Source organism: Antechinus flavipes, chromosome 6 (assembly GCF_016432865.1).
Source record: "Antechinus flavipes isolate AdamAnt ecotype Samford, QLD, Australia chromosome 6, AdamAnt_v2, whole genome shotgun sequence".
Lineage (NCBI taxonomy): Eukaryota > Metazoa > Chordata > Mammalia > Dasyuromorphia > Dasyuridae > Antechinus > Antechinus flavipes.
In genome coordinates, this window is record NC_067403.1 from 256,209,211 (window position 1) to 256,235,876 (window position 26,666).

Sequence of the window (26,666 nt, forward strand, 5' to 3'; positions counted from 1 at the left end):
TGGAGATGAAAGACAAAAACCAAATTCTTTGCCCTCAGGGATCTGCCATTCCATCAGGGAAGTGATGCCGGTTGTGGTCCCTTTAAGAAACTAGATTGATTTATTCCTTTCTGATTCCCAATCCCATAATATCAATCCAGGAAGCCAGGACTTTTGATTCACAAATCCTGGTCAAAAGAACCTCTTTGAATTCCAATAGAAGATCTGGGCCTGTTCCCAGTCCCCACCTGGATCTGAGCCTGTGGTGTTCTCTTCTTTAAAATATAATAGTTCTCTCTGGGAGCAGGTTTCTTGGGGAGGTTTTCTGAAGGCAGCCTTGGTTTCAGTTGAAAATAGTAATTACTTCAAATGCAGCCGGGTGTTAAAAGTTCAGATCTTTTATTGCTGCCTCCAAAATAGCCAGGTTAGTTTTTCTTAGAGGCCTATCTTTCTGCTTGCTTCCGAGAGCTCTTGCAGTTGTCATTTGCCTCTGCTTTCTTCAGCATCCAACCAGCATAAAGGTGGAAGATGGAATGAATCTCTCTTGCCTCCGAGAGAGGCCTTTTCTCCCAGAGTGCTCCGTGTCTGTCCCAGAATGCCTCAGTGTCTGTCCCAAAGTGCTCTCTGGCCCTAAGAGCTTCTTTCTTAGATGAGCTCTCTAAAGGTGTGAACACAAACATTGTTTCTATCACTTTCACTTAGTACCTTGTTTCTTCTGGCCCATAACATCTCCTTGTAAGATCAGATCAATCCTACTGAACCGTGCTAAATTAGAGAATTATTGTCTCTATCAACTAACAACTTAACACTTTGTAAGGATTTGCAACATGAACCGATTTGGGCTGTCCCAGCCCCCATTCTAATGATCTGCTTAGGTTTCCCAATCCCCACCCAGAAAACTCTAGCCCTCACTGGGGAGGAGCCAACTTGGGACTCCACCCTCAGGCCCCTTTAGCTAAATCTCTCCTTATAAAAGAGCCAAGCTGGAGCCAAGCCTGGCACTAAGGATTCTGCCCACTGGAATCCTGTTTCCAGTGTCCTCATCTCTTTATCCTCACCTATTTTCTTAACTAGACTTGAACCTGACTTCCAAACCCCATAATAAACCTCTTATCAATCTAGGTTTTCGGGCCTGTAAATTCCTTTACAGAGGACTCTCGCACTGTTCCTAGACCTCATTTAACTCCATATCCTTGCGCCAAATTCAAAGGGGCTGCAGGGGAGCTCTGTCTCCCTGTACCCCGAACCTGCCACTAGACCTGAATTAAACCCTAATTTCATTTGAGTACTCCATATCTAGACCTCACCAGAAGGACCCACACAGGTGCGTATGGTGACATCTCCACTGTGGCCTGGTCGGGAACGTAAGAACGGTAAGAACGGTTCTAAGAGCATTGAACCCAGAATTTCAGTATGGAAGGGGAAGAGATGTCAGAACTGAGAGCTAGCTTAGAATACAGAATATCAGAGCTAGGAAGGGCCTGGATTATAGATTGGGAGAGGTCAGAACGATCCGAGAATTCCCTCAAAAGCAGAGACCCCGGAAGTGATGGGAATTGGCTCCGGTTACATGGAAGCTCTGAGTCTCTGCAGGATTGATTTCTCACATCTGTAGAGAGCGGGAACTCTGGAGAAGTCTATTTGAAACAAGGTTAACCCAGTGGAATCGATGAGATGATGGGTCTCTAGTTCATACATACTTAGTACTTAGTATGGCAATGCAATGGTTCTCTGAGTTCACACAAAATCAGTTTGCTGTAATGATAGAATTGAAGAGGGGTCCCCGAAACTCTAAAAATCCTTAAAGGAGAAAATCTCCTCGGCCTCGGCCTCAGTGAGGGACCCGCAGAGGGACAAACAGTCCCATGCTTGTTATCTGGGTGGGGTCGCTCAGTCCTGAAACTCATTGAATTCAATTCAAATTCCAGCTCAAGCTGAAACCCAGCAGCCAACTTGGGACTCCACCCACGAGTTCCCTTCAGCTAAAGCTCCCTTATAAAAGAGCCAAACTAAAACCCTCTCTTTGCAGAGGTTCCCAACATGCCACGCTATGCCAAGGAAACCTCTGCCTGCTGGAATAATATCCTTTTCCAGGGCCACCCTCGCTTTATCTCACCTATTTCCCTAACCAGACTTTGTGTCTCTGTCAGGATTTCTAACCTTCCTTCAAATCCCCATAATAAACCTTTTTTTTTTTTTTTAAATCAATCTAGGTCTTCGGGTCTGTAAATTCCTTTCTATGGAACCAAAGGGGGTTCCCCCAAACTTGCCCCGAATCCCAAGGGGGTGTAGGGGAGTCAAACCTCTCCATTTGGTTCCCTGAACCCCGAACCTGCCACTAGACCTTATCATTTAACTCCCTGGCCACCAGGAACCTTAATCTCATTTGGGTTCCCTAAGTCTAAACCTTATCATAATTAATCATAGTAACAAGTGAGGTATATAAGGGCTAAGAAGGACTGGAAGAGAGACGTTCTATCTTTGACCAGCCTGGTAGCGGCTCTCGTGCCTCCTGCACTGAGGAGGAGACTGGGTCTGACTGACAGAAAGCCAGCCCCAACATTACACACATCCCCTCGCAAAAGCATCTGCTGAGACGCTTCCTGCTCCTAAGGAACTCACCATCCATTTCCTTGTTTTGTTTCAAATGTCAAAGTGATGACCAGTTGCCTTAAAAAATCAAAAGGACATTTGTTTGGGGGAAATGCTTGTGTTTACTGTGAAGGACGAGGGTGGAACTCCCGTGACTGATGAACACAGTTCATTCTGTGATGGAAATGGGCCCCCTGCACGGATCTCTCCCGTCAGTCTTTGCTCCCACCAGTTTGGGTAAACTAAAAACCAATCAATCCGAGACGCTGTCCGTTTCCCCAGAGCAGTTTGCCTGTCTCTGGGGACTCCTCACACGCACGGAGGCCATGGCAGAACCGGGGGGAGGGGATGGTGGGCATTCCAACCCCCCGACTGAGGCGCCATTGTTGTTCGGTGTCTGAGGGCTCCGGGCAGCCCGGTGTAGACTGCGGCCCGGCCACGCCTGAAGCTCGCCAAGCACTGCACAAAACGTTTTATTTGTCCTTCACAACATGCGCGCTGTTCTGAGCCCCATTCTACACAAAGGGCGCGGAGGCAGTCAGGGATGGAGGGAATTGCCCAGAGCCACACAGGCAGCATTCGAACTCGGCACTTCCCAGTTCCTCAAGGTACAGAGGAAGCAGTGGGAAAAGACCGCGGCGCCCGGCCCGACCCATCCCCCCACGTTTTACAGAGAGGGAAACTGAAACCCAGGCTGGCGAGTGTCTAGTCCAGGGTCACAAAACCTGCACGCAAGGGAGACAGGATTCGAACCAAGGGCACGATTGACAGTCAGGGGCGGTGCTCTGCAAGGCGGGGCTCCGGGTTCCCAGCAGGGAAACTCCAGGGCCCCATCAGAACAACAACAACCGCATCACGTGGTCGCGTGCAGCCACGTGATCCCGACGCGCTCCAACTACGTCACATGAAGGACCCCGCTCTCTTCCAACCAGAGGGCGAGGCTCAAGGTCTCGTCCCGCCCCGGATCCGGCCTGGGGCCCCGAGGTTGTTGCTACGCTGCCTGCCCTCCTGGAGGCCGAGTGCTCCTGAAAGTGAGCCGGGCTCGCCGCCCGTGCCGTGTACTTGGTCGGGGACTCCTTCCCCCTCCCGGCTCTCTCCGCCCGGAAGCCTCTTTACTCCTACACTCCTAGAGCTGGCATCGGGGAGGTGCCGGTACGCCGGACGTGACGTCACCCCACGGGGCCGGAAGCGACTCCTGAGGGAGGGAGGGAAGATGGCGGAGGTGGTGAGTCCGGGGCCCGGCGCGGGGCGGGGCGAGGCGGGGCGGAGGCATCCGCAGGACGGCGGCGACTCCCCCGGCCTCCCCCATTGACCGCGGTATCTTCCCCAGGGCGAGGTCATCGAGGGCTGCCGCCTGCCCGTGCTGCGGCGCAATCAGGACAACGAGGATGAGTGGCGTGAGTGACGGGGGGCGGAGCCAACGGGCACCACGGGGGCGGGGCCTGGCGATGGAGCCCCGCGAGGAGGGTGGGGCTTGGAAAGCCAATAGGCGTGGTTCCTCTAAGGGGCGGGGCCTAAACCTACCTGAGAGGGAAGGGGTCCAGAGCAGGCTGGGTCTGGGGGGAGGGGACGTGGTCTGTGTGGCTGGGGAGGGGGCTTGGCAGGAGGCCCTGGGACCTGGGGGGGAGGGGCGGATAATGAAAAGGGGCGCGGTAAATTCAAGGGTGGATCCCAAGGACTCCTGAGCGGGGTTTGGTGGGGAGTGGCCACAGGCCTGAGGACCCCGCCCTTCCCCCCACCCCACCCCCTTGAAAGAGGTGAGATAGTCAAGGGATGGATGTCTGGGAGGGGAGGGGGTAGGGCTAAGAACGCTTAGGATGCAAGGGGTGGAGCCTAAGGAGGGGGCGGGGCCAGAGGCCTTGGACCCCCCTCAAGGGCAGTCCAAGGTTAATCCAAGGGCAGAGGCCGTGGCCCACCTGGGGAAGAGAAGGGGGTGGTCTGAGCCTCCTGGGGAGGGACTGCAGCTGGAGGAGGCCCGATCCCCCCCCCTTGCCCAGGGTCCCAGGGTCAGCCCCCTCCTCCCTTGCAGCTTTGGCGGAGATCCTGAGTGTGAAGGACATCAGCGGCAGGAAGCTCTTCTATGTTCACTACATCGACTGTGAGTGGGAGGGGGTGTTCCTGGGGGTCGGGGAGGTGAGAGGAGGAGACTGGGGGGGCAGCCTGGCATCTCTGCTTCTCCCCTTGTCTGCAGTCAACAAGCGCCTGGATGAGTGGGTGACCCATGACAGGCTGGACCTAAAGAAGATCCAGTTTCCTAAGAAAGAGGCCAAGACCCCCACAAAAAATGGGCTCCCTGGGTCCAGACCGGGCTCCCCTGAGCGGGAGGTGGTGAGTAGAAGCGGCCACACGCGAGCCGGAGACAGTTCCCGCCAGGATGGTCAGGCCCCTCCCCCGCCTCGCTTGTCCCTGTCGCGCGTCACCACCGTGGTCCCCGGGCTCCCGGGCCGCAGGCTGAGGATGAGGAGGATGAGAAGGGCCCGAGGCAGCCCTGCCCTAAAGGCCGCAGCTCGGACAGGGTTTGTAGAGATCAAGGTCGGGTCCAGGGAGGAGGTGGTGCTACTGAATCTTAGATTTCGGCATTCAGTCACCGAACCCCACCAAGTTGGGGCGGGAAGCCAGCCCAGGGGGAAGGGGTGGGGGGGGGAACCCACCTGGCTGATGGGGGCCCCCTCCTCCCCTCCCCCTCGCTCCCTTCCCCCTCCCCCAGAGGAAGACCCTGGACCTATCTCTACAGCCGGCTTCGGCCCAGGCCAGTGGGAAGACACTGCCGATCCCAGTGCAGATCACGCTCCGCTTCAACCTACCCAAGGAGCGAGAGGCCATCCCCGGCGGCGAGCCTGACCAGCCCCTCTCCTCCAGCTCCTGCCTGCAGCCCAACCACCGTTCCACGGTACCCTCGGATTCTTCACCTGGAGCTCCGGAGCCCAGCTCCCTCGTCCCCACCGTTCCCTCCAGGACCCAGGTCCCCTGCCCCTTTGACCCACCTTTCTCGGTCTCTCTCTGCAGAAACGAAAAGTGGAAGTGGTTTCTCCGGCGACTCCCGTGCCCAGCGAGACCGCGCCGGCCTCCGTCTTTCCTCAGGTGGGTGCCCGGCTCCCCCGCCCCACCGCCGGCTCCCCCGCCCCCCGGAGCCCGCGGCTCACCCCGACCCTCGCCCCCCTGTCTCCGCAGAATGGCTCGGCCCGGAGGGCCCTGGCCGCCCAGCCGGGACGGAAGAGGAAGTCCAACTGCCTAGGCACCGATGAGGTGGGTCTGGGGACACGGGAGAGGGGGCGGCCGGCGGCCGGGGGGCCGGCTCTCACCTCCCTGCCCGCCCCACGGCCGCTCCCAGGACTCCCAGGACAGCTCGGACGGGATCCCATCGGCCCCCCGCATGACCGGCAGCTTGGTGTCCGACCGGAGCCACGACGACATCGTCACCCGCATGAAGAACATCGAGTGCATCGAGCTGGGCCGCCACCGCCTCAAGCCCTGGTACTTCTCCCCGTACCCCCAGGAGCTGACCGCCCTGCCCGTGCTCTACCTCTGTGAATTCTGCCTCAAGTACGGCAAGAGCCTCAAGTGTCTGCAGCGCCACCTGGTGGGTCCCCGCGCCTCCCCGAAATCCCGCTGGACAGAAAGGGGCAGGGAGGGGGCCGTGCACCTGGGAGGGGGAGACGAGCTCTCGGCGCTCTCCCCCCGGCCTCACGCGCTTTTTCCTGGCCTCCATTCCTCAGACCAAATGTGACCTGAGACACCCCCCGGGCAACGAGATTTACCGAAAGGGCACCATCTCCTTCTTCGAGATTGATGGGCGCAAGAACAAGGTGGGGGGGGATGGAGGGCGGTGGGGTTCCCCTGAGCCAGCCCCATCCCCCAAGGCTGGCACGGGAACGCTGCAGGAGCAGGTGCCCAGAGCTGGGACAGGACTCGGAAAAGAAGGTCCGGAGTTGGTGTGGACCCCCTCCCTCTGGGGGTGTGCCCAAAGCCTCCGGCCTGGTGTGGGCCCGGCATGGGGCCCTGGCACTGAGGCCGCCCCTCCCTCCCTCCAGAGTTACTCCCAGAACCTCTGCCTTCTGGCCAAGTGTTTCCTGGACCACAAGACCCTGTACTATGACACCGACCCCTTCCTCTTCTACGTCATGACCGAGTACGACTGCAAGGGCTTCCACATCGTCGGCTACTTCTCCAAGGTCAGTCCCCGGGGCGTCCTAGGCCGGCCTCCGCTGTGGCCCTGCCCTTGCCCCCTTCTGGCTGCCCTCCCCCGTCCCCATCCTCGTCCCCTCAGACTCACAGGCTCGCTCTGTGTCCTTTAGGAGAAAGAATCCACGGAGGACTACAACGTGGCCTGCATCCTGACCCTGCCCCCGTACCAGCGCCGCGGCTACGGCAAGCTGCTCATCGAGTTCAGTGAGTGCAGCAGGGGCGGGGGGAGGGGCTGCCGGGCCGGGGAGCACGGAGCCCACGCCGCGAGCTGCAGCGCCGGGGGGCCAAGAGCGAGGATCTTTGGGATCGACCTCCCAGGAGTCCGGAGGCGAGGGGGATGGGCGTGGGCAGGTGCCGATGTCCCGGCTTCCTGCGGCCGGAGGGGCGAGGTCTGTGCCCGGCTAGTGCGCTTGGATTCCCGGGACGGACCCTCGATGATCAATGGGGAGATGGTCCACGAACAGTAGACAGAGACGTGGCAGTTGCGGCAGAGCTGCCGGTTTGTCTGACAACAGCGCTTCCCCGTCGGGGGCACTTACGCAGATTTTAGCAGAGCCCCCCTCTTGCCCTTCCCATAGACAGAATGTGGTGTAGACGGCCCAAGGGCCGGTCCCCAGAACGGCTGAGGCCTCGGTCTGCAGGGGGTCCCGGGGATCTGGACGTGGCTCAGTGCTGGCCGGGGCAGGCGGACGGCCTGCAGAGAGCCCGAGGTCACTCAGGGTCCAGAAAGGGAGGCAGCAGGGACCAAGGGCTTCAGGCCTCAGAAGGGCCAGGGCAGGGCTTGGACCACGTGACAGGAAAGCAGAGGTGGGGGGCGGGGCCCCCCTGCATGTGCCTTGTGCATGCTGTTGCACGCTACACGCATTTGCGTGTCCACGTGTGTGAGTCTGTTGTGCCCTGCCGGCCTGTGGGGGAGAGGCCCCTGTTGGTCCCCGAGGGCCCCACCTGCCGGGCTCAGCGCCCCACGCGGCGGGAAGCAAAGGCCCGGCCTTGAGGCCTCCTGAAGGCCTTGCTTCCCTCCATAGACGTTTTCTGGATGCCTGCTGTGTGCTGGGTACCAGAGGCGTGGAGGATGGCAGGGCAGGGAGGCGGGCCTGCCCCCGGAGCTATCGAGGGAGGATGGCTCGTACAGAGAAAGTGGGACTCGATACTCAGTGGTGCCTCCGCATTTATTAAGCACCTCCCGTGTGCCAGGCCCCGTGCTAAGCGCTGGCGGTACCAAGAGGTAAAGGCGGGCCCTGCCCCCCAGGAGCGACCCTTCTAACGGGCCCAGCGTGTAAAGCTCCGTACCCACACGTCTGCAAGGAGCTCCAGGCAGGATAAATGGGAGAGAGGAAGGGCTTCCTGGGCCGGGGGGTGGGGGGACTCTGCGGGCTGGGGGGGGGGGGGCGCAGGAGGCCAGCGTGCATTGGTCAGGAAGTGAGGTGGGAGGGCAGCAGGTTATGGAAGGCTTTGGAGGCCCTGGAGGCCGAAGGTTGGCCCTAGGGTTTGTGGAATAGGTGGCGAGGAGATCAGACCTGGGCTGCTGGAGGCCAGAGACCGGCTGAGCCCCGAGACCGGCCGAGCCCCGGCAGTTGCCGCTGTCACCCTGGCTGAGGGGGCAGGGGCTTTGTCAGAGGAGAGAGGGGCCGTGTTGGAGAGATGGCGACCTCGAGGAGGAAGCCGGGCAGCCGCCCCGCATGGGACAAGTGCTAGGGGTCAGCGGTCTGCAGCGCGTCTGGTCTGAGCTGCCAGGGCCAGAAAGGCTCCTCAGCACTGAGATGGCCCCTCAGTCCAAGGGAGCTGGAGGTCACGCAGGCAGAAGAGAGGGTCAGAGAGGAGGGGGAGAAACGGGGGACACCCGAGGGCTCCCAGTTACTGTTCCTCTGGCCCCTAGGGCCGCTGAGGGACTCCTAGAGAGCTGGCGTCCCCCAGGGTTGGGGGATTAGGTGGGAGTTGGGGTCCCCAGAAAGCAGAGCCAATAGATGCGCAGGGAAGGGGCAGGAGACAGATTGGCTTTGAGAAAAGGCTGACTTAGAGCTGTTCCAGTATGGAAAATGGGTTCCCTTAGTAGGGCCTAGTCCTCCAAGCCAGGAAGGGCCAGCACTGGGCCTTGGGCAGCAGTTTTGGCTAGATACCTTTAAGGAGGTGCCCTGGGAAGCGGGCCGGCACCTGGCACTGACAGAGTGAAGGGGGGATTCCCACAGCCCCCCCAGGTGCAGCCCTGAAGGAGCTGGGACCTCTTCAAAAGGAGAGGGTTCACTTAAGGCCTTTCAGAGCGCCAGGTGTCCGTCCCGGCGGCCTCGGCCCGACAGACCCTGGCTGGATGCCGCCCCCTCCCCACCCCACCCCCAGCCAGGGCCAGGGTCAGGGGCTCTTGTCCTCTGACCTCCGCGTCTTCGACTTCCTGGCAGGCTACGAGCTGTCCAAGGTGGAAGGGAAGACGGGCACGCCGGAGAAGCCGCTCTCGGACCTTGGCCTCCTGTCCTACCGGAGCTACTGGTCACAGACCATCCTGGAGATCCTCATGGGACTCAAGTCGGAGAGTGGGGAGCGGCCCCAGATCACCATTAAGTGAGCCGTCGCCCAGTGGCCGGGGTGGGCGCGGGGCGGGCTCAGGGGAGCCAGGACGGCTGGTGACGCCGCTGCCCCTGCCCCACAGTGAGATCAGTGAGATCACCAGCATCAAGAAGGAAGATGTCATCTCGACCCTGCAGTACCTGAACCTCATCAACTACTACAAGGTAGGGAGGGGACGGCGGCCCGGAGCCCACGGCCAAGATGGCGGCTGCTCGGGCCTCTGGGCTCCCGACTGCAGAATTGGGCGGTTTCACTACTTGGGGCTGCAGGAGCTTCCCCACAGGGGCTTCCCAGTTTTTGTGGCTGTTTCCTTGGGAGTTGTCCCTGTAGGTCTGGGGGGACCCAGCCGGGTCAAAGGACACATTTTCAGTGCCTTTCTGGACCTTGTTGGGGGCCCGTCATGGGCTCTCCCAGAGCCGCCCCGACCTCGGGGGCTTCTTTTTTGGCTAACTTTGCCCTTCCCCCCAAGGGCCAGTACATCCTGACGCTGTCAGAGGACATCGTGGACGGCCACGAGCGGGCTATGCTGAAGCGGCTCCTGCGCATCGACTCCAAGTGTCTACACTTCACCCCCAAGGACTGGAGTAAACGGGGAAAGTGGTGACCTCGGCCTTGCCCTTGCCAGGCCTGCCCGTCGGGCCTCTTGTGCCTCCTGGGCCGGGAAGGGCCTTGGGGGGCCCGGGCCGGAGCGCCGGGGCTGCGCCTGTGCTGCGCCTGTGCTGCCTCAGGCGGGCCCGTGTACAGAATGTGGGGCAGCTGTGTATAGTGTCGGGGGGAGGCGGGCTGGGCGTGTACAGTGGTTTTGTAAGGTGGGAGCTGGGGGGGACCCCTGCCCTGCTTCATGGGCAATAAAGTGTTTCTACGGACCCCGGGCCTTCCTGCTTAGGACCAGGAAGGAGGACTCAGAACCTGGGGCTTCACTCCCACACAGTTTCCAGACTCTTTTATTGTCGGGGGGATGGGGGGCAACACTTTGTGGTTCAGAGCTGCCGCCTCAGTCGTCATCCTCAGCCACGGGCGCATGGATCTAGAGGGGAGAGATAGCTACAGGCCCGGGCCTGGTGCCGTGACCCCCCCCCCCCCCATGGACTGCCCTCGGGCCTGCCCTGTCCTGCCCACCCCCAGGCCTTTCCTGAAACTTCTTGCCCCCCCCCCCTTCTCCCCCTGCATTTCCCCTTCACCGGTTTTCCTGCAGAGGGGTGGGAACTGGACTGAGACATTTACACACAACACCCCCCCCCCTCCCCCCAGTACAGACAGAGTCTCCCCAGGTAGGAGGGGCAACGAGATGGGGATCCCCAGGCAGGGCACTCACAGCAGCGGCCAGGCTGGGCCAGCTCAGGGCTCCGTGCATCCGGGCATCTGGCCCCGGGGGGGTCTCCAGGCCCCAAAGGGTAAAGTGGCCAAAGGTGCCGATGGCCCGGACGGTCCGATCCTAAGGAATGAGCAGTCATGCTGGCATGCGGCCAGACCCTGCCTTCCAGCCCCCACCAGATGCCCTGCGCCCATTCCGGGCGCCCCCTCCCAAATGCCCACTCACCTCGGACCCCTCGGCCTTGTCCTCCTCCCGAAGCACCAGCCCCACGTGGCCAGCCGGCAGGGTCACCTCTTCTCCCTGCAGGCTGCGGCCCCTGAAGGACACTGTGGGCCCTGGGACAAGGGGACACAGCGGGTCAGGGCCACCCCTGTAACGGCCCCAGACTTGAGGGGAAGTAATCCTACTCAGTGACTCGGACTTTCTGTGAAATGGGCCACCGAGCCCTCCTTCCTGCGGGCGCCCTCCCTCCCTCCTGCGGGCGCCCTCCCTCCCTCCTGCGGGCGCCCTCCTTCCCTCCTGCGGGCGCCCTCCCTCCCTCCTGCGGGCGCCCTCCCTCCCTCCTGCGGGCGCCCTCCCTCCCTCCTGCAGGAGCCCTCCCTCCCTCCTGCGGGCGCCCTCCCTCCTGCAGGAGCCCTCCCTCCCTCCTGCGGGTGCCCTCCCTCCTGCGGGCGCCCTCCCTCCTGCAGGAGCCCTCCCTCCCTCCTGCGGGCGCCCTCTCCTGAAGGGCTGCCCCACCAGGGGGACCCAGACCCGAGGCTCAGTGGAGGCAGCAGCAGGCTGTGGGAAGAGTACGCTCAAAGCCAAAGGGCTCGATGCAAATCCCGGCTGTCCTAAGGGCAGGGGCCCCGGGCAGTCACTTGGGGGGGGGGGGGAGACACGCACTTTCTCCATGGGGAAGATGAGAGGGCGAGGCTTGGCGGCCTGAGGTCCGCTGGGACTCCTAAAGGCTCTCACACAGCAAGTGCTTAAGTGCACGTTTGAATAAATGGGCAACCAAATAGTCATCTTTCCACCACCTTGGCGGGAGGAGCGCGGGCTCAGTTCCTCCTCTGCCCCTCCCCTCCCCTCTCAGCAGCAAACCGCAAGTTGCACTCCCCAAGTCTGACTTCATTTCTGGGCGGGCCTCGCGGCGCGTGCGCACACGGAGAACAATGACTTTTTAAAGAGCCTTTCCCCCTCACACCCCCCCCCCGTTACCCCGAGACCTGACGGGAATTGTAGTCCATTCCCACCCGGCCCCGGCGCGCATGCTCCTGGCACCTGAAGGCCCCGGCCGAATGGCCGGGCTGAAGAAGCGACTGACGGCGGCGGGTCCGTCGTGCTGGATCTCGCAGGGGAGAAGGTGCAGCGCAGTTGGCGTCGCGGCGCGCACGGAGCTCGGCTGCAGCCGAATGAGGCCCGGGAGCGCGGGGGCTGCGCCGTCTGGCATCTCTACCAAGAGCCTGTGCGCGTGCGCTGGTGTGGGGGACGCGCTTGGAACTCGCGCCGAACGCCACGCGCTTGCGCTCTGCACGCCACCTTATGGAAGCCGTAGTTCCTAGTGGCCAGGCGCGCTGACGTCACCGACAACACGTACGATATTCGCCAGGAACACAGCTACCACCTAGGGTGTTATGGGTAAAAATCGTGTAATTTCTGGATTGCGGAGCTGTCCCGTGACCCCTGGTCTGGGCGCTCTCTCGGGGCTGCAAGGCCCCAGAGAACTTTTCCCTTAAATCCCTTTCCGTTGCGAGTTCTCCCCCACCCGTGAGAAAACAACCAAATCCGGGACGTTTATTCTCCCGAAGGCCCCAAAAGAGTCGGTCCGTGGCTCGGAGCCCGGCCCCTGGTTCTGCTCACTTCTCTGCATCCGTCCCAGTCTTCTCTGGCAGCCCGGGGTACCCATGGCGTCCCATTTCTGTGGGGGCGCTGGGGGGAGGGGGCGCAAAGAGCTGCTTCCTCCAGGAAACCTGGGCTTCCAGGTCGGGCCGGTCCTCTCAGGGAGGCTGCGTGTGCCCTTAAGCCCCAAGGCTCCACCATTCCCTGCTCTCACGGAGACAGCATGAGGTCATGGGGGGGGGGGTGAATATGGAGCCCAGCTGGGGGCTCCTCCCCAGTCCCCAGGCTGCCCACAGGAAGTCCAAGGTGGGGCCCCGTCTTGGGGGGTTTCCAGTAATGTGGGAGGGCCGGCCCAGCGCCCTGGAAGGAGCCCCGATTACATAGGACATGGCCCACATGGCACGGGGCGGACCACGGTCTCAACCCTCAAGCAGATGTGAATTTGCCAATCGGCCCCTCAACCCCGGGGCAACCCTCCCCCCAAACCCCCAAGAGAAGAAAAAGAAACCAGGCACTTTTCACCAAGAAACCAGCTTTTATGAAGGGGAATGAGTGGCAAGGCCCTCGTCCCCTTGCCTTGTCCGGAGAATCTGTCGCGCTCTCCCCAAACCAGGATCCCGGCCCCCTCCCCGCTCAGGCGGCAGCCCCCAAGCCCCGGAGATATTCCCCAGCCAGAGGCAATATGGCCCAGTCATCCGTCCTCAGGGCCACCCTGGCCCCCTCCTCCCCAGCGGCCTCCACTTGCAGCAACAGCTGAGAGCTGGGGGGCAGCCGGATGGCCACCTGGTACCTGGTGGGGGGCGTGGCCGACACCACGAAGGGCTCCCAGTGCTTGGCCACCAGAGCTTCCAGTGCCCGCCCCCCCCAAGGGCCCCACATGCAACTCTCCACCCCCTCGGGCAGGCAGGAAGCCCAGAGCTCCTGGAAGGCACCGGGGAGGCTCCGCTCTGGGGAGGGCGGCAGCAAAGGCAGGAAGAGGTCCGCGAAGGCCACGGGCAGGCTGGGCAGCTGGGCGTAGCAGGTGAGGCCGCCGGGGGTGGCGTAGAGAACACTGATGTCCAGGAGGGCCGGGTAGGGGCGCCGGGGCTCCAGGGCCAGCAGCAGCAGCTTGGGGGGAGCTCCAGGGCGGAGGCAGGGGACCCGCACGGCCTCCAGAGGCCCGTAGTGTGGGCCCAGGACACGGAAGCGCAGCTCCAACGAGTAGAGGACCTCGGAGGCCTCCACTGTGAGGCCCAGGAGCACGGGGGCCTGCTGGGCCCTCTGGGGCACCCGCCTCAGCTGCAGGGGGGCCCGGGCCTCCTGGACGGTGAGAGCCGAGGCGAAGCCCTCGTTCTCCTCCACCAGGGACGAGCACAGCATGGGCGTGGAGCGCGCCGGGCCCAGGGCCGAGCCCAGCTTGGGCCCCGACAGGTGGGTAAAGAGGCTGTAATAGAGGCGGGCCCGGTCCCGGCTGTCCGGGTCCTGCAGGCCCCGGGCCAGCTCCTGCAGCAGGTTGGCCAGGTCCCCGGGGACGGCCCCACTCGGTCCCCTTCCCCTGAGGAGGGCCCGGCAGGCCCCCAGAAGGGCCTGCTCCCAGGCCCAGTCCCCAGGCTGTCTGAGGGCTGCCCACAGGAAGTCCAAGGTGGGGCCCATGGGCTGGTCCCCCGCCACCTTGGTGAGGATCTGCAGGTGCCAGCGGAGGGCTTGGGTCCCCCCAGCCCCGGCCACTGCCACCTGCTGCAGGGCTTTCCCCAGCGGCTCCGCCAGCGCAGCTCCCGCCTGCTCCAGAAGGTCAACAAAATGGGGGGCCAGGCAGGGCCGGGCGAGGTAGAGCTTGGCAAGGCCCTCCGTGAGCCGAGCCAGGGCCCCCGGGTGGCCGGCCAGGCAGCGAGCGGCCAGGTAGCAAGCCCGGAAGCAGAGGGTGGCTGCCGTCCGGGGGGCGCCTGGCTGGGCCGCCCCCTGCCTCAGGCCGGCCAGCAGCTCCTGGAGGTAAGCCAGGGCCTGGGCCCCGGTGCCCGGGCAGTCCCGGGGGCCGTCGGCACCGAGCTCCTCCCCGCACAGGAGACACAGAAGATGCAGCCGCGCCAGGAGGTCCGGGGGCTCCTGCAGCAGACTGGGCAGAAGGCCCGCGGCCAGGCCGGGGGTGAGCAGAACCGGGGCGGCCTCCTCCCCGGCGGCCCCCAAGGGCCAGTTCTCAGGGAAGTGCAGGAGGCAGTGCAGGTAGAAAAGGCGGGCAGGGGGCGGCAGGGCCGGGTGCTGGGCGGCCCCCACCAGCCTGCGAAGCAGCAGAGCCTCGTCCTGGGCCGTGAAGAGGGCCTCCCCGAAGGCGTCCTTCAAGGCCAGCACCGCGTGCAGCAGGGACACCCGCGCCGTGCCCAGCAGCCGCACCAGCTGCGGCTTCAGCAGGGCCGGGGGCTGGCCCCGGACGGCCCTCAGCACCTGGCTCAGCTGCTGCAGCGTGCGGGCCTGGGCCGGCGGGGTCAGCAGGTAGGAGGCGTCCAGCAGCTGGGACACGACGGCCCGCAGCTCCCGGGCCTCGGGCGGGCCGAGATCCAGGGCGGGAGGCCAGTCGGCTCCCTGGCTCGGGGGTGTCGCCCAGTCCCAGACATCCTCTCCCACCAGGCTCCAGTCCCACGGGCCGGGCCGCTGGCCCAGGGGGGCCTCCAGGCCCCAGTCCCAGGCCTGGCCTTCTCCCCAGTCACTCCTGGCAGCCAACAGTCCTTGCAGGCCGGCCTGAGCCCCGGGGCCCGCCCGGGCTATGGCCGCCAGGGCGTTGCGCAGGGCCAGCACAAAGAGCAGGCGGTGGGCCTGGGTGCCCGGGGCGTCCTGCAGTGTCCGCAGCAGCCCCAGCTGTCCGGCCAGCAGCCCCGGGCAGCAGCTCTCCAACTCCCGCAGGCACTCGCAGGCAGTGGCCTGGAGGGCTCGCTGCTCAGGGCCCCCAGCCCGGCCCCCCGCCACCAGCAACAGCAGGGGCAGCAGGCGGGCCGAGGCGGCCGAGCTGGGACCCAGGGCCCCGCAGGCCGCCAGGACGCTAGTGGCGGCCAGCAGCAGCGGCCGGCGGAGGGGCCCGGGCCTCGGGGGCAGGAGGGCCAGAATGTCCAGGAGCGTGGAGGCCGCGGCCTCGGCCCCCGCAGGGTCAGGCCACAGATGCGTGGGGAACTCCAAGATCGCAGCCAGCAGAGAGACCTGTGGGGGAGCAGAGAGTCAGGCTGGGACCCCGGGAAGTCAGGGGTCGTAGACTGGGATCTGGGGGTCAAGGGCTGGGTGGAGCTGCCGGGCCAAGGAAACATGGCAGAGGACGGGGATGTGGGGGGGGACTCGGGTCAGGAGGCTAGGCTGAAAGGGAGATGGGGGTAGGCTGGAGAAGGGGGGCCCAGGTTGAACAGGGGCAGGGAGGCCAGGGGGCTTAGGTTTGAGTGGGGACACCGGAGGGACTACGCTGAGGGGTAAATCCAGGGGCTAGCAAGCTAGGCTGGGGAGCCAGGGAACTAAGCGGGGAGGTGCAAGCTGAGGGGGTACAAAGGGAACTAAGTTGAGGGGCAAAGCCAGGGGCTGCAGGGCTGGCTGGACGTGGAGGGGAGGTTAGGCTGGAAGGAGGACCTATGTTGGCGAGGGGGGGGGGGTTAGGTTGAAGGGGACACCCAGGGCCAGCGAGCTGGGGGGGAGGGGGGAGAAGCAGGAGGAAACACTCGGCTGGGGGAGGGGGCGGGGCAGGTGGCTGGGCTGAGATCGGGCCTGACCCGGCCGGGCTCCCACCTTGGCCGCCTCGCTCAGCCTCTCGCTGCGCAGCTCGCTCAGCAGCTCGGCCGCCAGGGCCTCGGCCCCGACCCGGGCCACGAAGGCGGCCGGACTGGCCCGCAGCGCAGCCAGTGCCCGGGCCCAGGCGTCCCCGCTGCGCGGTGCCATGGCCCCCGGCCCGCACGGCAGGTCACGCGGGGGTGGGGATGGGGGGGGGGGCCGGCGCTCCGGCCCCAACCTCACTTCCCCGACTCCGGCCCTCCCCCACAAGCGCCGCCCTCCTTCCTGTTTCCCTCTCTATCCGCCAGGGGGGGTCCCAGGCCGCGGCACCTGCCCCGCCCCGCCCCCCTCCCATCCTCGCGTGCTAAAGCCCGGCAGTGACGGGCTAGAGACGAGGGGGCGGCGACGCCCGCGTGCAGCCTGGGACTGCGAGGACCCACGCTAGGGGGTCCGTGACCTTGCACTTGGACCGGGCGCTTTCTGCCGTCCGTGTGCCCGCGTTAGGTCGGGCGGGGGTGTCGAGGCTAGGACGGTGAGCGCGCGGGCTCCCGGCCGGGAAAAGAACGCGGAGGGGGGCGATGGCGGGTCCTCACGGAAGGAGCGGCCTCGCCTGCGCCTCCCTGGCCCCGGGCGGGCTGAGCGTGCGCGCGGCTCATTAGGCGGCTCCTGCCCGTCTCCCCCTTCGGCACCGAAACCCGGGCGCCGCCCCCGCCCCCTAACGGGCCGGCCCGAGGGGGCGGAGCAGTAACGGGGCGGCCCCGGGGGGCGGGCAGGCGCCGGCTCGTCGGTTTCGCTGGGGCTGAGTAACTGTCACGCCGCCGCCGCCGCGCGGGGGCCCCGCCTCTCCCCGAAACCGCCGGGCGTGGGCGCGTGGGCGCGGACGGAGCCGGCGCCCGCTGGCCCCCAGCCCGGCCTCGGCTCCCGGGACACTCCCCCCTCCCGGCGCCTCCGGCCTCCCCGCCCCCCACCCGAGCCCCCCTCCCCGGGCTGGGCTGAGGGGGGGGCCTGACCCCCCCTCCAGGAAACGGGCCCCCGGGGCCCGGGAGGGGCCGAGCCTTCTCTGGGAGCCCCACCTGCGAGTCCCCGGAACCGGTCGGGCTGCGAGCCCTGGGCGGGCTGGGCTTCCCAATGTGGCCCCCACCCCTGGGCCGGGGCCCCTGCTCCCTGCGCGGATGACCCAGTGCCGCCCCAACCCCCACACTCAGTGCACCCGACCCCCAGAGCTGCGGTGGAAGCTAGAGTCCCGGGGTTGGCTTCCAAAGCTCCTGGGAGCTCCGGGGGGCTGGCCAGAGAAGAGAAAGCGCCCCCCACCGCCACCACGCGGGGGCCTCGTCCGGATGCCCCTGGGGGCTCCCCTTTGGGCAGTGGCCACCGCCGGCAGTAACCCCTGGCTGGCCCGTGAGCCCGGCCCAGGCTGATCTGCCGCAGGGGTTCCCAGGAGACGGGGGAGGGGTCAGGGCCGGGCTCGATTCTGCTCAGACCCAAAGTCGGCGAAGGAAGACCGGCCAAGAAGACTGAGGGTCCCAGTGGCCCACCTCCCTAGGAGGAGCGAGACTCCATAAGGGCCTTGGGGCTTAATGAGCCGGGGGCTTTGAACCGAAAGGGGCCAGACTAGTGTTCCCAGGCCCGCCCCGCCCCCCAGGCCCCGGGGCCCAGACAGCAAGACCCGTGGGGGTGGGGGAGAGGCCCCAGAGACGCCTGGTGTTTGGGTGTATACGGGCAGGGCGGTGGGCAAAGAGTCCAAGTACCGGTCTGGCAGGACTTGAGTCAGCCCCTGACTCAGCCACGGCTCCCCAGCCACTTCCCCTCTAGGTGCCTCAGTTTCCCTGGATATAAAACGGGATAATGACCCCCAGGAGGCTGGAGGCGGGGAGGCCTCCCGCTAATTAGCGCCTAAGATGAAAGAGGGAGGTGGGGATGAGAGGAAGCAGCGGGAGGGGCCGCCCCTGACCGAGTTTTATGTGACCAGCAGGTCAGATCTGGACCATCGCGTCTGGGCGCTGACGCCGGCCCGCTGAGCTGCCCGGCCCTGCCTCTGGGGGCAGCTTTCCTCCGTTTCCCCTCTGCTGGAGCCGGGAGAAACTCCCCCTTCCCAGCACGCCCCGGGAACTTCCAGCCCCAACATGGCCTTTGGAACCGGACCTGGCACCTTGCCCAGGCACAGCCCTCTCCGCAGGGATAATCCAGGGGTGTCGGGCTCTCAGAGAAGGGAAGAGGTGTGGGGCACAGGACAGCCCCCTTCCCCCCACTTCCTCCTATCTCCCATCATGGCTTCTGCTGATCAGAGGGCGTGACCCCTGTGGTGAGCGCCCATCAGCACCCGGGGGTCCCACGGTCTGGGGTCTGTGTGAAGTCCCGTGGGTCTGCATAATGCTGTGCAAACTCTGCTTAGCTTCCTTTGTAAAATGGGGGCAACCAAGAGCCCCCAACACGGTTCAGTTTCAAATAAGAGGCGGCTGAGGGGCACCCAGAAATCCACTAACGATAGCCAACGTTGGGGACCTTCCCATGGACTTGGGGGCTCAGCAGCCTCCCCGAGCGGCTCCCCTCCAAGGGAGCCCAACTGACAAGGAGGACCCCGTGGCTCTGGCACTCGGCCCCCTGCTCTGATCGGCTCCCATGATGCCGTTTTCCACTTGGTGTCTCTACTCATTATTTTAATTAGCCCAGCTAACGCCTTCCTAGCTTCTGATCTCTCCTCACATCCACTGGGCATCTGGAGCCCCAAACCCTGACCGCCCATTCAAATGTGGCCCAAACCCAGCTGCTTTCCTGCCCCCACCCAGCCTCCCTCCTCCTGAGCCTCCCTAACATTACTGAGGGTGACTACAGGGCACAGCGGATAGATTGTCCCGGCCCGGAGTCGGGGAGACCTCAGTCCCGAGTCTCTCAACCCTGTCTGCCTCAGTTTGCTCATCTGTAGCCACAGAAGGAAAGGGTCTCGTCTTTGCCAAGAAAAGCCCACAGAGAGCAGGCCCTGGCTCTTGAAGGCAGCCCTTCCCAACCACCCCTGGCTCACCTCACATCCGGCGTTTGGGCAGGCCCCGGCTTTTCGACCTCAGCGGCTCTCCCACCCAGCTGCACCCCTCTCCCTGAGGGTGTCTCTGCCTCAACCCCTCCCCCTCCGATCCATCGGGCACCCCCCGCCAAATGAGACCATCGCTCTGACTCGCCCACACCGCTCTCGGGGGTCCCTAGCACCTCCGGGACCAGACACTGTTTGCCATGAAAAGCCCTTTCCACGTGGGCCTAATACTCCATCTCCCACCTCCGGCCTTTGCCCTGACTGTCCCCCTTGCCTGAGAGGCCCTGGCCCCCCGCCCGCCTTTCAATCTCTGGAACTTTCTTCAAGGCTTAGCTCACAGCCCTTCTGTGTGGGGGTGGGGGAGGGTCTAGTCTTCCCCTCCCCATGCGCTTCAGATCGTTTATCACTTCTCTGTACCCATGTATTGCATATTGTCGGCCCACTCAGAATGGAAGCTTTAAAAAAATTAGTTTATAAGATAAACCGAGCATGTTCATTAGCTAGTATAATTTCCCCTCCATACGATTTTATTTTATTCTCAGATATTTAATTTTTAAAGTTTTCAATAGTATTTTGTTTTTCCAAATACAGGTAAAGATACTTTTCAACGTTAATTTTATAAGATTTGGTTTAATTTTTTTCTTCCCTTCTCCCCCAAAGAGGAAACAATTAGATATAAATTAAATATATACAATCCTTTTAAACATTTCCATATTTGTCACGTACAAAAAAAAAATTAGACAAAAAAGGGAAAAACCAGGAGAGAGAAAAAAAAATGTATAAAGCAGCAAGTGCTCTGCTTCGATGCCCATTCGGTCCCAGAGGCCTCTCCGGTTGCGGACGCCCACTGGATCTGCCTTGAATGGTCCCACTGTGAGAAAGGCCACGTCCCTCACCATTGACCATCACAGTCTTGTTACGTGTCCCATGGTCTCCTGGTCCTGCTCATTTCCTTCAGCATCAGTTCCCGTCGGTCTCCCCGGGCCCCTCGGATGTCCTCCTGCCAGGCGTTAATTACAGAACCAGAGTATCCCATAACCTTCGTGTACCATAGCTTCCTCAGTCATTCCCCGACTGCTGGGCAGCCTCGGTTTCCTGTTTCTAGCTGCCACAAGTGCTTTTGCACACGCGGAGGACGTGCGTAATTACTTGCAAAGCCCCTTTCTGAAGGCAGCACCCCAGGCTCCCAAGAGAAGGTCCCGGACTGCGGTCCAGCTCGCCTCCCCCCAGTCCTCCTCCTCTAGAAGACAGCCCCGGCTAAATGGCCAACGGAGCCGCCGCTAGGCCGGGACCGCGAGTGGGGAGAAGCGGCCGGTCCGGCCGTGGGAGTAGGAGTGACCGGGCTTGACAGCTCATTGGCGTGCCCGTCTGGCCACAAGCATTTATTGAGCCTCTGCCATGTGCCAGGCCCTGGCCGAGTGCCCGCGTTACAGAGAGATAAACAGCTCCTGCCCTCCAGGCCCTCACTCTGCCGGGCACCCAGCACGTGGGTACCCGGGTCCGGACGAGATCCAGATGGTGGGAAGGGGAAGCTCTGGACGCAGGAGAAAAGGCCTCTGTGGAAGGTAGACTTGGAGGGGACGCTAGAAGGAAGCCAAGAAAACGAGGAAGGAAGAAAGGAGCACGGGAGGGCATTTCAGGCATCAGGACCGGCTGGCGCAAAGGTGTGGCGGGCAGATGTGAGTGTCAGGAGTGCTGGCACAGCTGTGTGGGGCCAGGGCAGAGGGAGGAGTTAGAGAGAGCTTTTAGGGCCAGAGGACTTGTATTTGTCTCCAGGTAATGGGAAGCCACTGGATTTTATTTGCTCCATAGAGAAAGGAAATATAATTCAATGATGTAAACAATGAATGAAAAAGTAACATTAACACATAAAACTAAAGGGAGGGGGGATCACAAGAGAGGGATCGCTCAGGCCATTGCCCGGGTCCCAGAGGTGACCGGGCCGGTCCAGCTGGTGTCTGTACTGGTCTGAGCTTGGGAGACCCGAATCCCGGCCCTGACAGACCTTCATAAGTCAGGGTCCACAGCAGCGGGGCGGGCTACCCCAGACACGGGCTGTGCTGGGTCACCCTGGGCAAGTCACCTAACTGCTCTGGGCAGGGTCTTCGTCGGGGATGTCAATCATCCGGCACTGCTCCCTTCCCCCTCCCCTCTCTGGCCTTTTCTTTAGCTCCTTCCCCAGTCCCTCACACAGCCCAGAACCAAGGCTGGCCCTCCCGGTCCCCCCTGCGGCCTCTGGACACACTCCAGGTGATTTCAGGACTAAGGATTCTGGCTCCCCCTCTCCTGGTGACTCACCCCACCAGTAATGGAAGCACCTTGAGGGCCGGAAGTATATTAGTCTAGCATCTGGGATGGAAAGTACACAGTAGGTACTTAATAAGTGTTTTTCAAATGTTCAGCGGATGAATGCTTAGCGCCTGAGAGCGGGAGTAATGAGTAGAAGCTGCAAAAAGACATTTCATAAGAGAGCAATTGTGCTTCTCAAGGTTTTCCAAGTGCTTGAGAAATATTTCAGGTGCTATTATTTATCCCCACCTTACAGTTGAGGAAACTGAGGCAGGTGGAGAGATCTAGTCAGGGCTTTCTGCCTCCAGGGCTACTGCTCTGGGGAGGCCCCTTTGCTTCAAACTTCCTGCTGATCTGAGCTATGTCCAAATGGAAAGGGGTCAGGAGCCCTGCCCTTCTCCAAGGCACTTTCCAACTCATTTGGGCCTTTCTCTGGGCCTCAGTTTACCCATCTGTTACAAAAATACCAGACCAATTCTCAGAGGCCGTTTGCAGCTTGGAAGCCATCATCCTTTAGGGTGGGGAGGTCACTGGCCATTGGGGCCTTCACCTGTTCCCGCCTTTGCTTCCTGCCCGCTCACTCCCTGACCCTCCACCTGGCCCCGTCCCCAGCCATTGCCTTTCCTCGAATAACTACGACCTCTTATGCTTTTTATTACCCCGGCCCCGACCCCTCGGGCACGTGGTCTTTTATGTCTGCTCTCATGCCAGGTGGAGCTGGGAGGGTCCTCCCCTCGGAGGAGGACGAGGAGGATGCTCAGCTCTCGTGGCCCTTTCCTACCGTCCACACAAAGGGCGCTAAAGGCCAAATCTCTTCTTCCTTCTTCCCAGCCACCAGGGAGAAGGACAACCCTTCAGGCTCCCGAGGCTGGGTGGGGGTGGCCAGTTCCAGCCTCCTGGGCCAGCCTGAGTCTGGGTCCGGTCTCAAAAGGTCAGTAAAGGCCTCGGGATGCCAGGCAGGACTCCAGCCCTGAGGCGGGACCTCCTTGGCCCAGCCCAGCAGCAGACTGACCCGGCAGCCTTGACACCATGTCCCCCAAGTGGCCCCCACTGGCCCTTGGAAATGAGCGCCCCTCTCCCCAGGGACTGCAGCACAGCGGTCAGGGAATGACACGGCGGGCAAGACGATGCTTTTGGACTTTGGTCACCTTTTCAAAAAATTGCTTTGTAAAAGCTCCTCGATTCTGCTGACTTACTCCACATGAAGCGGAAACCAATTTTCTCCAGAGGTCTAGCCTATCTAGCTTTTCTAGGATCCAATTAACCTCCCTGGTTTCTTTCTTGTTTATTTTATGATTAGATTTGATCTAACATCCACAAGGATGCCCATTATCACCACTATTACTCAACATAAGAAACAAGAAATAACACAAGAAAGAGAAATTAAAGGAATTAGAACAGGCAACGAGGAAATAAAACCATCCCTCTTTGCAGATGACATCGTGATACACTTACGGAATCCTAGAAAATCATCCAAAAATTTACTGGAAACAATTCAACTGCAGGATATAAAATAAAGCCACACAAATCATGGGCATTTCTATAGATTACTGACAAAGCCCATCAGCAAGAGATAGAGAAATTTCACTTAAAATTACTGTAGACAGCCCAGAGAAAGAACACTGGGAAATGAGTGTGGAGCACAACATAACATTTCCACTCTTTCTGTTAATATCTGTTTGCATTTTTGTTTTTTCTTCTCAGGTTATTTTTACCCTATTTCTAAATCCGATTTTTCTTATGCAACAAGATAACTGTATAAATAGGTATACCTATATTGGATTTAACATATACTTTTAACTTATTTAATATGTATGGGACTACCCGACATCTAGGGGAGGGGGTGGAGGGAAGGAGGGGAAAAGTTGGAACAGAAGTGATTGCAAGGGTCAGTGCTGAAAAATTACCCAGGCATATGTTTTGTCAACAAAAAGCTATAATAAAAAACACACGCAAGAAATTACAACATAAAAAGAAAACAAAAAAAAAATGACTGTAGACAAAATAAAATACTTGGGGGTCTAGCTGCCAAGACAAACCCAAGAACTGTATGAACACAATTACAAAACCCTTCTCACGCAAATGAAGTCAGAGCCAAACAACTGGAAAATTGTCAATTGTTCATGGCTGGGCCGTGCCAATATAATAAAAACGACAATTCTGTCTTGTTGGGTGCCATACAATCAAACTGCCAAAACATTATTTTATAGAACTAGAAAAAATAACAAAATTCATCTGGAAGAACAAAAGGTCAAGAATCTCAAGGAAATTAATTAAAAAAAATGACAAAAGATGGTGGCTTAGCAGTATAAACCTAAAACCACATTATAAAGCAGCAGGCATCAAAACCATGTGGTACTGGCTAAGAAATGGAGACCCACATCTCATACCCCATACCAAAATAAGGTCAAAATGGGTACATGACTTGGGCAGAAAGAATGATATCCAAACAAATTAGGAGAGAGCAAGGGATAATTTATCTGTCAGATCTTTGGAGAAGGGAGGAATTTGACCAAAGAAGAACTAGAGAACATTATGAAAGGCAAAATGACAACTTTGATTACATTAAAAAATTTACACATACTACAGGGCTTCTATCCCAAAGAGATACTAAAGAAAGGAAAGGGACCTGTATGTGCCACAATGTTTGTGGCAGCCCTGTTTGTAGTGGCTACAAGCTGGAAAATGAATGGATGCCCATCCATGGGAGAATGGCTGGGTAAATTGTGGTATATGAATGTTATGGAATATTATTGTTCTGTAAGAAATGACCAGCAGGATGAATACAGAGAGGACTGGCGAGACTGACAGGAACTGATGCTGAGTGAAATGAGCAGAACCAGGAGATCATTATGTACCTCAACAACGACACTGCATGAGGATGGATTCTGATGGAAGTGGATCTCTTCGATAAAGAGCTAATTCAGTTTCAATGGATCAAGGATGGACAGAAGCAGCTACACCCAAAGAAAGAACACTGGGAAATGAGTGTAAACTGTTTGCATTTTGGTTTTTCTTCCCGGGTTATTTCTACCTTCTGAATCCAATTCTCCCTGGGCAACAAGAGAACTGTTGGGTTCTGCACACTTAGATTGTATCCAGGATATACTGTAACCTATTCAACATGTAAAGGACTACTTGCCATCTAGGGGAGGGGAAAAATCGAAACCGAAGTGAATGCAAAGGATAATGCTGGAAAAAATTACCCAAGCATGGGCTCTGTCAATCAAAAGTTATAATTATTTTAAAAAATTTTTCCACAAATAAAGCCAACAGAAACAAGATTAAAAGGGAAAAAAATCTTTACAGCCAGTTTTTCTGATAAAGGTCTCATTTCTAAAATATATAAAGAACTCTTGTGAAATCTATAAGAATACAAGTCATATGTATACATATATTGTATTTAACTTATACTTTAATATATTTAACATGTATGGGTTAACCTGCCATGGGAGGGGAGGGGGGGAAAAGGAGGGGAAAAATTGGAACAAAAGGTTTTGCAAAGGTCAATGCTGAAAAATTCCCCATGCATATGTTCTGTAAATAAAAAGCTATATAATAATAAAAAAAAAATACAAGTCATTTCCCAATTGATAAATGGTCAAATGATATGAACAGGTAATTTTCAGTCTATAGTTATATGGAAAAGTGTTCTAAATCATTGTTGATTAGAAATATGCAAATTATAATAATTCTGAGGTACCACCTCACATCTCCCAGACTGCCTAAGATGACAGGAAAAGATCATGATTAACATTAGAGGGGATGTGGGAAAACTGGGACACTGATACATTGTTGGTGGAGTTGTGGAATGATCCAATCACTTTGGAGAGCAATTTGGAACTATGCCCAAAGGGCCATAAACCTGTGCATACCCTTTGACCCAGCAGGGCCATTACTTCCTGGGTCTGTCTCCCAAGGAAATCATAAAGGAGGGAAAAGGACCCACAGGTACCGAAATGTTTGTAGCATTTCTTTTTGTGGTAGCAAAGAATTGGAAAAATCCAATGGGGGAATGACTGGATAAAGTATGGTCTATGAAAGTAATGGAATGTTAATATTCTGTAAAAAATGAACAAGCTGGGGCAGCTAGGGGGCGCAGTGGATAGAGCACCAGACCTGGAGTCAGGAGGACCCGAGTTCAAATGTGATCTCAGACACTTAACATTTCCTGACTGTGTGACCCTGGGCAAGTCCCTTAGCCCCAGTTGCCTCAGCAAAAAAAAAAAAAAAAAAAAAAAAAAAGGAAGAGAGAGAGAAAAGGGAATGGGTCCCAGCAAAAGAAGGGCAAGGGGGAAAAGGAGAAAAAGCACGAACAATTCAAAAGGTTTTGCCCAAATAAAAGCAGGACAGTTCAAATTAGAAGGAAAAGGGAACCGGACAAGAACATTTTCTTGGATAAAGATGGGATTGAATGTAAGGAACTGATTCCGATTTAGGAGAAGAGACATTCAACAGTTGATAAAAGATCACATGACAGAGCCGGCTGTTTTCTTTTTTAATTTCTTTAAAATTTGTTTTTAGAAGGATTTATTATCTCGGCCCCCCAACCCCCAACCCCCAGACCATTTTCTTTTCTTTTTACAAAAGCCCTTCCTCATAAATGGCAGAGGACGGTGAGGGAGAGGAGGGAGTGAGGGGCAGAAGGAAGGAGCCACAGCTTGGGGGGGGGAGGGGGAGTGAGGGGCAGAAGGAAGGAGCTACAGCCTTGGACTTGGGGGGGGGGCAGACTGTGCAGTTTGTTTTTTCAGCCGGGGAAGGGAAGTATGAGGCAAAGAAGAGAAATGTTTGGGGATTGTTTTTAAAAAAGGAAAGAAAGAAAAGGGAGAGGGAAGGAAGGAGGGAGGGAGGGAGGAGGGACAGAGAAAGGGAGAAAGAAGGAAATAAAGAGATACAGAGATAGACACAGAGAGAGACACGGAGGGAAAGAGAGAGACAGAAAGAGACAGAGACAGGGAGGGGAGAGAGGAAGAGAGAGAGAAACAGGAGAGAGGGAGAGAAAGAGAGGAAGGAGAGAGAGACAGAGACAGAGAGACAGACAGAGAGAGATGTGGGATGGGAGGGAGAGACAGGAAGGAGGAGAGAAAGGTAGAAAGAGAAAGAGACAAAGATGGAGGGAGGGAGGGAGGGAGGGAAAGAGAGGAAGGAGAGAGAGGGAGGGAAAGAGGGAGGGAAGGAGGGAGG

At 59.4% G+C, this 26,666-nt stretch overlaps 3 protein-coding genes across 5 annotated transcripts; 1 reads left to right on the forward strand and 2 right to left on the reverse strand.

Moving 5' to 3' along the window:
- Nucleotides 1-3,557: 3,557 nt before the first annotated feature.
- KAT5 (lysine acetyltransferase 5) lies at nt 3,558-10,241 on the forward strand. 3 transcript variants are annotated; one of them, XM_051965583.1, is made up of 14 exons: nt 3,558-3,796; nt 3,902-3,968; nt 4,601-4,669; nt 4,763-4,899; nt 5,279-5,461; nt 5,578-5,652; nt 5,743-5,817; nt 5,903-6,151; nt 6,288-6,377; nt 6,603-6,743; nt 6,867-6,960; nt 9,150-9,309; nt 9,398-9,479; nt 9,785-10,241. In XM_051965583.1, exons 1-14 carry the CDS (start codon nt 3,785-3,787, stop codon nt 9,917-9,919), a joined length of 1,569 nt encoding a protein of 522 aa, XP_051821543.1. In that variant the 5' UTR covers nt 3,558-3,784; the 3' UTR covers nt 9,920-10,241. The 3 variants fall into 3 exon arrangements, with proteins under 3 accessions (XP_051821543.1, XP_051821544.1, XP_051821545.1); XM_051965584.1 differs by having other exon boundaries at nt 3,560-3,796; nt 5,306-5,461; XM_051965585.1 differs by lacking the exon at nt 5,279-5,461 and having other exon boundaries at nt 3,560-3,796.
- A 2-nt stretch (nt 10,242-10,243) lies between these two features.
- RNASEH2C (ribonuclease H2 subunit C) lies at nt 10,244-12,149 on the reverse strand. Its single transcript, XM_051965588.1, has 4 exons — nt 11,894-12,149; nt 10,856-10,965; nt 10,631-10,750; nt 10,244-10,342 (listed from the first exon to the last, which is right to left on the reverse strand). The coding sequence occupies exons 1-4, from the start codon at nt 12,060-12,062 to the stop codon at nt 10,310-10,312; spliced, it is 432 nt and encodes a 143-aa protein (XP_051821548.1). The 5' UTR covers nt 12,063-12,149; the 3' UTR covers nt 10,244-10,309.
- An 817-nt stretch (nt 12,150-12,966) lies between these two features.
- Nucleotides 12,967-16,920, reverse strand: AP5B1 (adaptor related protein complex 5 subunit beta 1). The gene is made up of 2 exons (XM_051965581.1): nt 16,187-16,920; nt 12,967-15,616 (listed from the first exon to the last, which is right to left on the reverse strand). Exons 1-2 carry the CDS (start codon nt 16,334-16,336, stop codon nt 13,085-13,087), a joined length of 2,682 nt encoding a protein of 893 aa, XP_051821541.1. The 5' UTR covers nt 16,337-16,920; the 3' UTR covers nt 12,967-13,084.
- Nucleotides 16,921-26,666: the final 9,746 nt, after the last annotated feature.